This window comes from Dermacentor albipictus, chromosome 3, assembly GCF_038994185.2.
Source record: "Dermacentor albipictus isolate Rhodes 1998 colony chromosome 3, USDA_Dalb.pri_finalv2, whole genome shotgun sequence".
In the NCBI taxonomy this organism is placed as follows: domain Eukaryota; kingdom Metazoa; phylum Arthropoda; class Arachnida; order Ixodida; family Ixodidae; genus Dermacentor; species Dermacentor albipictus.
In genome coordinates, this window is record NC_091823.1 from 125,637,795 (window position 1) to 125,649,878 (window position 12,084).

The window sequence follows — 12,084 nt, forward strand, 5'->3', positions numbered from 1 at the left end:
ACCTCTCTCTCCAATGCACCGCTTTCCGTTAGTCGGTTCATAAATGCTATTTGGTAGCAAGCTTGATGCCCCCACCATACTTATATCTGCTACTTCTTTGTTATTACCCTAAATGTTCTCGCCATTCTCCGGTTACCCCATTTTCCAAGTCTGCCGTGGTTATTTTTTTCTTTGTTATTCCAACTGCATATTTGGACATTATGTTTACTTAGCACACTATGTGGATGAAATGTCTTGCGTAAATATTTCACCAATTTGCAACGGCACTTGTCTGCACGGCCACATCTGCCCAACTAATGCCAGCTGCGGACATTGTTTGAAGCAAAACGAAGTGCTATAGCAGCGCATGATGTGGCTGTACATTGCGCATGACTTCATCACGAGAGCCACACGCACATTTTTCATGTAATAATATAAAGAAGTTGTGATTTGAGTCGCTCCGTATTTGCGGAAAATAACTATGCCGCCATTAGTTCGACGAGCAACCTCGCAGCAAACCTGGGTTTAGAAATGCAAATTCGAATACAAGTTTTAGCGATAGAGTTACACATTGATAATTATTGAGTGTGGTTTTCTTGCATTTAATCATTTTTACTTGCCACTGTGCTTACAGAAATGTGTTCTGCGTGCACCCAAAAGCAAATTTAGTTACGATGGTGTGGAAAGGAAACATACTGACACATTATCGAATCGCCTCATTGGAAAAAGCACAGCCACTCATTCATTTACTGCTATTTTTGTCTTTTTCTTTCAGGCGTTCATCCAAAGCCAGCCTCCAATTCAGCAAGTGAGTAGCAAGCCAGAGTTCCCTTATATATAGTAGACAGCAGGAATCAAGCATATCAACAATGGTATGTGATAAACCGGTTCACACCGGTGCCCCCACCACTAACCTACCATAGTAGACATCGCGCCAATCTTTGACGTACTTGGATTTTCGCCTTTCTTATAGGACTAAGTATGTTTGCTGGGAAAATACTCTAACGGTGGGCAGAATAAATTGGTTCTAATTACGACTGTACTGCAGCGCGCAGCGAAGACCCATGACGTAAAAAAAAAAACGTCGCAGTTTCGCCCGACAGGCGAAGCACCGATTGCGATTGCGAATGAGTGGACAGCTAGCTATGCGAAGTAAGGATAGTAGTTTTATCGGCCCTATAAACATGTGAACATAGGCATCCTACCTAAATTTAAAAAAAATAAGGTGTCTCTGGCGCAGAAGTAAACATGAACACATCTCACGCGATGACCGCGGAAAATCGCAGTCAAAACCCTGCAGTGAGGAAGCCCGGCAGTAGTAGCAAGCGAATTGATCTTCGAGTTGCGTCTCGCATCAACATGAACTAAGCCGCCAAAACAGAGCGCGCGGTGGCCTCTGACCCCGTCGGAGACAGCTTTCAAGATACAGCGGCCCGATGGGCACGCGCGGCCGCCCGGGCCACCTAGTGTAAAAGACGCCCCCCCCCCCCCCCCCCTGAACACACCTCGGACCCTCGCGCGCGACGCAAGACGGCGCGCTTGCTCCCCACTTTCCTCGCCTGCGTGAACGAGGTTGAGCCGCGCTCGCCGGCTCACCCTTGCACGATTTCACCTGCAGATACAGCACTCGGCGCGCGACGACGATTTTATCGCCCTTGGAAGTTATTGCGAGCCCCACACCGACAATGACGGCAGAAATGGGCCTGGATTGTTCATATAATTGCTATCGCAATAATATAACAGCAAGCATACTCTTCAAAGTTCATTATTCATACCGCAACTGGTTTGTGTTATTTAACCTGCGTTCTTTCACTTATTTTTTGCACGCGCCACACTTTAGCCGTGATTCAGCATTATGTGCTCTTTTCCTTATTATGTAGCAGTCTCCATGATTACTCATTGATATAAAGTGACATGGAAGGAAGGGAAAAAATGAAAACGCTCATGCTGCCTCTGTTCACGGATAGCCTTGTCAAGCATATCGACATTACGTATGAGCACGGAATCGGCACTGTTAATTTACAAAAGTTGAAGTTTCAAGTTTGAAGTTTATTTCCTTTCTTCATTACAGAAAGAGGAAACAAGAGCTAAAGGCCATTTGGCCTGACAGGGGCTCTTGCTCCTAAGTGCGTTCGGCGTACATGATGATCCGATGTACGAAAAAAAGCAAATATAACAGGAAACAAGCAAGTACGATGTACAAAAGAAAAATGAACAAGATAATGTGTACATTATACAATGACTATATGTAAAAGACATTTATGCTTCAGTTTTTGCTTGTGCAATCACATTACCGCGCAGACGTTCATGCTTCTTCTTCTAGTTTAGAGTGCTGTGTACCTACATATATTTACTCTTCATATTGTTACAATATAGTGAAAATCAAAGCCGCTACACAGACAACAAGAACGGGAATAAAAAAAAAACACAGATCCCAACAAATGCTCGAGTATTCATTTCAATACGTATTATTAGCAAGGATCGATCAGATCGAGGAGCCTTTGTGTGACTTAGTATTCATGTGCGATGAATTTTCATGCGAAGCATTTCTACCCTCATTCTTGCCACTTTCCAGTAAGTAAGTAGATTCCTGTCTCGCCTCACTTTTATTAAGAGAGAATCATGTGTGACCAACGGCGGAATCGCACCTATGCCGAGGTGCGCAGCGACACGATGCTATAACCACTAGGCCACGATCAGACTTGTATTTCTCTTGCTCCGAAGGGAGCAAGCTCTTTAAAACACTCATCGGGTTCACCACGTGCCACTTGCGCGTTTTCTTTCCCCGTGACATGCAGCTCGTGATTTAGATCGCCATATTAGACTGCACAATCTCCGGGACCCTCTCACTTTCCCACTTACTTCTCTCGTAGTACTTTACGCTACATGGAAGCTGCGCGACATTGTGCCAACTTCATTATTGGGCAAGGTAATCAGGTTTTAAAATTTGTTTCGCTGCAGTACAAGTACCATCGCCTTTTGAACCTAGTCATGTACGTACGACTCAATACCACGTTGTTGCTGATCGCGCCACAACCTGTGTATCTCTCGCTGACGCTCGTCTACTACCCACGGAGAACCCGAGAATCATGTCCTAAGCTACCGTCCAACGGCAGGCGTAGAAATCATGCCTTTGCTGCCGCACGATCGCCTTCGAAGGGGTCGTCGTCGTCATACTGCTGTCGTCGCGCACACGTAAGCTCGCCGTCTACAAGCACAACTACTTAATTTACTCGAGCAGCATTGGCTCATATTGTAATGGTCTGCGGAATCGCAAATAATGCTGGATAGTCAGGTACCTGCAAGGTACCAGGTATCGCATATTACAATGTCGCCCAAGAGGATGAGAGTTTTATTGGCACTTTCAAAAGTTCCAGCCGCCGGCTTTAATTCACAGTGAGCTCTCTACAACCTGTTACCAAATTGCATGGCTGGTTTTCACCGAGATCGCTCATCGGTAGACAGTGTTGTTGATCTCGCTACGTGTGTCCAGCATCAAAAGTCACGCTAAAGATTATCTGCAGCTTTGTTCTTGGATGTCAAGGGGGCATGCGATAACGTATCTCACGAGGCCATCCTCGATGCACTTGAGATGGCTAGCCTAGGTGCTCGAGTTTTCCAATTGATTTCTCATTACCTTTTTATGAGATCTTTCTTTGTGTGTACCAGCAATGATAAGACCGCACGACACTACACCTACCGAGATTTTCCTCAAGGCGGAGTACTAAGCCTTGCCCTATTTAACCTCACACTCATGGGTCTCTTTGATCATCTGCCAGCTGCGAGCAAGATATCAATGTACGCAGACGACATATATATATGGCCTTCAGGTGTGACACGTCCTCAGATACGTACAAGACTTCAAAAATCTGCTACTCTGACAGCTATATACCTCCGTAACCAAGGTCATGACATTTTGTCAGACAAATGTGCACTGATGGCATTCACTCGCAAACCAATAGCACCCTACGCCATCTCAATAAATGGCGAGATAATTTCTTACGAGAAGACGCACAGATTTCTTGGAATAATTATTGACAGAGATCTCTCATGGAACCTACTTGAAACAGCGTCTGACAGGAATTTCCCAGCTTTTCAAGTTTCCGGGCGGAAAGGCTTGAGGACTGTCAGTGCATGCATTGTTGGAATTGTACAGGGCTCTTTTTCTGGGCTTCTTGAAATACAGTATGCCCGTACTGACCAACACTTGCAAGACAAATCTTCGTGCTCTACAGGCTATTCAAGCTCGGGCTCTCAGGGTTTGTCTTGGTTTGCCAACGTGCACATCGACAGTAGCGACTATTGCAATCACCCGGGATCAACCCATACAAAAACACATTGCGGTGGAATTATTGAAAGTGCACATTAGGCACGTTGCCCGTACCCATTCCCATCATCTGGCAAAACTACCGTTAGAAAGGCCGCAGGCATCATTTTGCACCACGATTGCAGATTATTACACCTGCCTTCCATCAGGCTTCACCCCCGCAACTAAGCCATCAATTCCTCCATGGTGTTTGGCTCGACCTGCAGTGCACTTCACCATACCAGGAATCAGGAAAAAATCTGAGCTGCCATCACCTGCTCTTAAACAACTAACTCTGCCCCTTTTGCACGAGAGGTATGCCCACCACGTACATATATATACTGATGGACAGGCAACTCTCCAGTGTTCCTCTGGAGCCGTCGTTTTCCCAGCGAAAGCCACCACTATCAGTTTCAAGACATGTCACCCAACGACACCGATGGCTGCGGATCTTGCAGCTCTTCGCGCTGCACTTCGTCTCGTCAGCCAAGAACAACCTCGAAGATGGTGAATGTTGAGTGACTCGAAGGCAGCACTGCAGTATTTGCTGTCAGCCCTGCGGCGTGGACCACACGGACAATTGGTATACGATAATAAATAACTAAACCATGCCTTGACTGAGAAAGGATACCACGTAACATTTTAGTGGCTTCCAAGTCACTGCGGCGTCATAGGAAACGAATGCGCCGATAACGCTGCTCGGTCGGCTCTTCAAGGCGACGAAGAGGAGCCGATACGATTATCAAGGAGAGATGCCGCAAGAAAACTTCAAGTGCTCAGCCGAGTTATCACGTTCTTCTTGTGGAATGCAGGAAGTTTTCAAAACAACCGGCTGCACAACCTAGACTCTTCTCTACGCCTTTGCGTTCCAGCTGGACTCTACTGTCGCGAAGCTACCCTGCTTTGTCGAATATGGCTAGGGATGGCGTTCACCAAGTCTTTTGCTTTCCAAATCGGATGGGCCGACGACGCCTCGTGTGATAACTGTGGTAACGAGGAGACTCCTTAGCACCTTCTCTGTTTCTGTCCTCGCTATAATTTACAGAGACGATCGCTCGCAAACGCGATAGAGCGTTTTGACCGAAGACCTCTAACAGAGGAAGTTATATTAAAATGCCGCCATCACAAGCCATCGCAGCAGAGGGCGACGAGAGCACTGTTGCAGTATTTTAGGGCTACAGAATTGGACAAGCGGCTGTAGCATGAACAGATGTTCATAGTGCTGTGCTGCAAGTGCTACTGTGCTGTGCGGTGACAGTGTGCGGCGACAGTGACCAACTATGATTGTATGTCTGTGCTCCTTTCTTTCTTTATCTCTACTTTGTTATCACTTTACCTGCCCCTCCCCTCTTTCCTCAGCGTAGGGTAGCAAACCGGATCTTCCCCTCTGGTTAACCTCCCTGCCTTTCCCCTTTCCTCTATCTCTCTTTCTCTCGACATAATGTTATTGGATTCCTGAAGCGAAAAAAAATAAGATTTCTCTCTGTTTTCATGAATATCAGCGCTTTTTTTAATCTGTCATATGATATTTTGCTAGGTCTTGACTGTTATTGCCTCCACACACAAAAAAAAATGACAAAGGGTCCACTTTCCCATAGAAACCCACATCTCACGGCGTCTTTGCCATCGCACTTCAGAACAGATGGAAAAGCTTGGTCTGACGACATGAGTCACTTACAATTTCTTACTACTTCAGCACAACTTCATGCTTCCTCGCTGAAGTTCACAGGGATTTCTTGATCGGGGAGACTCACAGTTTGAGGAACACTACCGTAAGGTATGACCGCTGTGCAAAAGTAGGTTTGTTGTAACTGTTTTTATTCCAGAATAATGTTGACGTTTTGAGCACGAGAGTAAGATGGCTAATAACTAAATATAGAAAGGGGGAAGGTAAACATTGGCTATGCGACTGACAATCCCTTCCATTTCTTTTTCATATTTGCCTTACGTTTGCTTTCTCATCTGGCCGTCTTTCTCTTTCACCGCACAACTTCCATATCCCTCAATTGGTGTTCACGCAACACTAACTCCGTTTTTCGTGGATATAAGCAAACACTCGCCAGAGGCAAGAAAAACAAGAAAAAATGTTCATTGTGTTTTCAGCCTTATTTTGCGCTGTTTAATATTTAAATGTGCTGGTCATGCACTTAATCCCACACGCGTAAATCTACCAGAGATATACACCAGTTCATTACACGATCTATGAGGTATATAACGCCCGACCCAGCCTTTTTCGCGTTTTAAACAAGTCTCATAAACATTATTCTTCTTTGAGTTGGCCGTGACGAGTGTTTGTTTAGCAGCAAGAAATTGTATGGCCCTCGCCAGGCGATGTTGTATATAAGCCTGGATTACTGTAACTGCTGTTTCGCAACTCTTGCACTGCGCTGTCTCTAAGATATACGAGCAGTAGGCGGCACCTTCAGAGGGCCGACGGCGCAGCTTACAAATCCGTAACAAAGAGCCGAGAACACAAGTTTCACAATAGCTCTTCGCACAATAGTTCGTTCCACATGCGCAAGTTGCGCAACAGCTGACAGCTAGATACATCATAGTGCGTCTAGATGTACAGGGTCGTCCACTCTTAGTTAGAATGCTGCTCCGTGCTGCCGGCGCTCCGCGGGGCGCCTCTATCGGGCGCCGAAGAAACTATTGCGCAGGTGCAGTGAGAGCCGCAGGCGGGGCTTCGCGCGTCGTCTGCTACAGTGCGCCCTGTGTTGCGGTGAAATGGACTTCAAATTTGCACTGCCTCTGCAGAACGCCGATCGGAGAAACGTTTCTGAGTAAACAAAAGACTGCCGAGAAGCCTATCAGCTGCTTTTATCCCGTTGCAGCAACCGTAGCAAAGTTTCCTGCGTGCCTGGTGAAGTTGAAACACACAAACAAGCATACCGAGGAGAAAATTTGCGCCGCGTAATATTCGAAGCCTTGTACTACTGCTGCAGCACTACGATCCGCCAATGTGTTTAATTTTTGGCGTCTTGCTGAGTAGCTGGCAATAAGTGTTAGCAGACGACTGCTGTTGTCTGCTGAAATCTCGGCGCAACAAAAATTAATCGGAGCGGAATAGTAATAGTGGAGGTGGAGCTACATTTTCAGTCTCCTATTTTACCTTCCCACAGATAGAAGTTCACGGCCAGGTAGACTCATCAGCGTTTGAAAACAATCCGTAAGGTTTACGAGGACCTCAGTCTTCAGCTTTGCATGGGTTTAAGTAGTTGCTGAGATGATATTTATTAAGGCGATAGAGTCAATTGTTCCTACTAGCATCCGTCCGTTACATTTTAGGTCAGGTGACCTTAATATCACGTGACATCACAAGGTAACGTGACATCACGCTGCAGCACGTCGTGATGTCACATGATCCCTCTGCCACGCTTGCACCATCTGCTCGTCTCATCTGTCACGAAATGAATTCAAGCGCGGCAAATTCAACTTTGTGGAATGAGTCGCAAACGGCTTTCGCCTTCCCGCAGTTAATAAACATCTAAGTGCCTCCAACGAATTTTACAATTCACAGGTGACCGTAAGAAAATATGCCGTACTGTGTTCCCGCTAAGTTCCAAGTATGTGGCTGGCGTATCGAAGCAGGACATCTTGAATCGGGTATGTGGACAATTTAGGCAGACGCCTTTCTATCTGCCTCTAACACTTCCATCAGGGCTTTCGTATGAGCGCTAAAAGCATAACCTTTTCTTCGGTTTACCGTGACGCTGCAACTTCCCGGTTGCGAAATTTCTACGACGAAGTTTATCTGTAGACGTAAACCGTCAAGTCACCCAATTGTCAGCCGCCGAGTGCAACTGCTTTGGCGAGTCATTCGGCGATTAAGATTACAAGAACGTTGCCGTATGACCACTGCGGCCCAAAATGTGATTCCCGCCTGTCCAGACCGAAAGCGCAGGCGCGTCTGGTCGCTTCAGTGTTTTCTGCTTGTGGGCCGCACTAAACCGAAATGTCGAGAGTGCCGGAGGACGAAAGGCGGCTAATTGTGGACTTAAGTCTGAGGGACTATTCGCAGAAACGAATTGCAGAAGAAACCAATCATGCAATTCACACAGTGAATAGAATAATTAATGCATATCGGAATGAAGGCAGGCTTCAGGATGCGCCTCGGCAGCCTCGTCACAGAGTGACAACAGACCAAGAAGATAGACAGCTAGTAGCTGCTGTGGTGGATAACCCAAAGATGTCTGTACGGGAGCTGCAAGTGGAGCTGGGTTTGGAACATGTTTCTGCCACTACAATCAAGCGCCGCCTTTACGAAGCTGGCCTTAAGAGCAGAACTGCTGCACAGAAGCCGCTGCTGCGTGCTCAAAACAAGGCGAAACGCCTGCAATTTGCCCAAGACCATGCGGATTGGTCGGTTGAGAACTGGAAGAGCGTCGTCTTCACAGGCGAGTCTACTTTTTCTACTAGATGGGACCAAAGAGCTCGAGTCTGGCGCCCCATCAACACGAGGTATGTGGCGTTGTTCCTAAACCTTTCTTTTAAATTAATGAGTGGAGACTTTGAAAAACGTTTTAGGAGCATTATTGAGCTTGCAATTTAGTGTTCTGGTGAATGTGTATACTTTGCGTAATATTGTTTTCAAATGCGCCGCAGCTCATTTTTTGTAACTGCATCGGGCAAAGACTGATCGATGTGTCCGGCTTAGGTGTATAAAGCTTGTAAAAACAAGCTTGAATACATAACTTAAAACTTGTATACAGTTGCGCGCAACCCGTTACGATTTTGACCACTGTCTTATCAACAAGCGCTGATTGCGGGCAGCATAAAAAATTTTATGTTGTGCATTGTGCACTGCTTGGAGGGCAATACTTTTCCATGCACAAGGTGCTCACGCTAAACTACACGTCAAAAATGCATATGTGCAGGTTAAAGCGTGTAGGCAGAATTCAGAATTCATATTTGCAAGTTTCCTAATGTCACTTTTAATAATAAAACTGTTTATATGCACGTCAATTCTCAATTTTTTTTCATTGTTTCTCAGCCACTTGACAACGCAGCCGATTGACACAAAGACGGTGTCGCTAAAAACGCAGCCAAGCCATTATTTTTTTCACTTGCTTGTGGTAATTGTCTTAGCTGATAGGAATACATGATCCGTTTGCAGACTCAACAAAATTAATATATAGTATGCCTTCAGAAGCATCCCTTCCTTGAAAATAGGTTTCGGATGGCTGGTGTATAATTCTCATAACAAATTTATGCATATAACAAATTTACGTGCTAATACATTAAACAAGTGCGTTGTAACAAAAGACAATTACTTCATCTACTACACTAGAACACAGTGTTTTCTTCACGGGAACAAAGCAAACAAAATATAGCACCTGCACTCCATCTTTCTTGCAGGTATATGCCGCAATTCATACAACGAGTTGTCGCAAGTGGAAGGAGTTCTGTGACTGTATGGGGCGCCGTGACGAAGGATGGCCTTGGACCTCTAGTCCGAATACCCGGACGATTCACATCGGAGGGCTACTGCTCTATACTGGATGATGTGGCTTTGCCATTTCTGTTAGACGGCCCGTTCCCTGACATGGACTTCGTTCTTCAACACGACCGCTCCCCAATACACACATCCAAGAGGGTTGCCTCGTATTTGCAGAACCGGGAAATTGCCGTGATGGATTGGCCTCCACAATCACCAGACTTCAACATCATCGAGAACCTGTGGGGGAACATTAAAGTTGCGTTGTCGGGTCAAAACCTGCATGGTTTGTCGGCAGACCAATTGTGGAGAGCAGTCCAAGAGCATTGGGAAACATTAAGGGCCAATGTTGACCTCTGCACGTCGCTCTACAACTCCCTTCCTGGCCGGATGAGAGCTGTCGTAGATGCCGGCGGTGATGTTACGCGCTACTAGGCCATGAAGGGTAAGACTTATAGCGTCGCGCTTATAGCGTCGACTTAAGCGAGGCGCGCAACCTTGCAGCCAAGGTTGCGCGCCTCGCTTGACCGTCAGTTCCAGACTGCCTTATTTATGTTGTTCTTTTTTTGCCATTCCTTTTTCTTCTAAGCTAACAAGAGAACTGTATTCAGGAACTTGTTTCGTTTTCATTTTCTGAATAAGCTTCTTATGTTGCTGCTTTTTGTGCATATCTGCGAAGTAAAGCATACTGGTATTTACCTTTGTCTCTTCTTTGTTTTTGTAATTGCGCGAGTACCTTGCTACAGTGTTCATATTAGACTCAGACAATATCTCCGCAGTTTTTCATGCCTATTCAGCGTCGATATTCAGTCCCACGAGATCACACAAGATGAGAGCACTCGTTTACCAATGGTGAGTATCAGTTGCCCATACAATAGGATCCAAGTTTTAAAATGTTGCGGAAGGGTTGTTGTTGAGTAGAGTCGAAGACTCGTTGCAGTGTAGTCGTAGCTGCAGTACTACACATCTCTGAGTATTCTTTATCGCAGTGAGCATTTTCTGACAGAAATCTACAGGTCTTTCGTCCTCCGGCACTCTCGACATTTCGGTTTAGTGCGGCCCACAAGCAGAAAACACTGAAGCGACCAGAGGCACCTGCGCTCTCGGTCTGGACAGGCGGGAATCACATTTTGGGCTGCAGTGGTCATACGGCAACGTTCTTGTAATCTTAATCGCCGAATGACTCGCCAAAGAAGTTGCACTCGGCGGCTGACAATTGGGTGACTTGACGGTTTACGTCTATAGATAAACTTCGTCATAGAAATTTCGCAACCGCGAAGTTGCAGCGTCACGGTAAACCGAAGAAAAGGTTATGCTTTTAGCGCTCATACGAAAGCCCTGATGGAAGTGTTAGAGGCAGATAGAAAGGCGTCTGCCTAAATTGTCCACATACCCGATTCAAGATGTCCTGCTTCAATACGCCAGACACATACTTGTGACTTAGCGGGAACACAGTACGGCATATTTTCTTACGGTCCCCTGCGAATTGTAAAATGCGTTGGAGGCACTTAGATGGTTATTAACTGCGGGAAGGCGAAAGCCATTTGCGACTCATTCCACAGAGTTAAATTTGCCGCGCTTGAATTCATTTCGTGACAGATGAGAAGAGCAGATGGTGCAAGTGTGGCAGAGGGATCATGTGACATCACGACGTGCTGCACCATAATGTCACGTTACCTTGTGATGTCACGTGATATTAAGGTCACGTGACCTAAAATGTAACGGACGGATGCTAGTAGGAACAATTGACTCTGTCGCCTTAATAAACATCATCTCAGCAACTACTTAAACCCATGCAAAGCTGAAGGCTGAGGTCCTGGTAAACCTTACGGATTGTTTTCAAACGCTGATGAGTCTACGTGGCCGTCAACTTCTATCTGTGGGAAGGTAAAATAGGAGACTGAAAATGTAGCTCCACCTCCACTATTACTATTCCGCTCCGATTAATTTTTGTTGCGCCGAAATTTCAGCAGACAACAGCAGTCGTCTGCTAACACTATTGCCAGCTACTCCGCAAGACGCCAAAAATTAAACATATTGGCGGATCGTAGTGCTGCAGCAGTAGTATAAGGCTTCGAATATTACGCGGCGCGAATTTTCTCCCCGGTATGCTTGTTTGTGTGTTTCAACTTCACCAGGCACGCAGGAAACTTTGCTACGGTTGCTGCAACGGGATAAAAGCAGCTGATAGGCTTCTCAGCAGTCTTTTGTTTATTCAGAAACGTTTCTCCGATCGGCGTTCTGCAGAGGCAGTGCAAATTTGAAGTCCACTTCACCGCCATACAGGGCGCACTTTAGCAGACGACGCGCGAAGCCCCGCCTGCGGCTCTCACTGCACCTGCGCAATAGTTTCTTCGGCGCC

The 12,084-nt window shown here is 46.1% G+C and overlaps 1 protein-coding gene across 1 annotated transcript in view; it reads left to right on the forward strand.

Moving 5' to 3' along the window:
- LOC135909440 (MAM and LDL-receptor class A domain-containing protein 1-like) overlaps nucleotides 1–12,084 on the forward strand; it is a 194,926-nt gene that overhangs the window by 68,693 nt on the left and 114,149 nt on the right. The window contains exon 22 of the mRNA XM_065441395.2: nucleotides 755–787. Coding sequence (XP_065297467.2) covers nucleotides 755–787 — 33 coding nt within the window. The remainder of the gene's footprint in view (nucleotides 1–754; nucleotides 788–12,084) is intronic.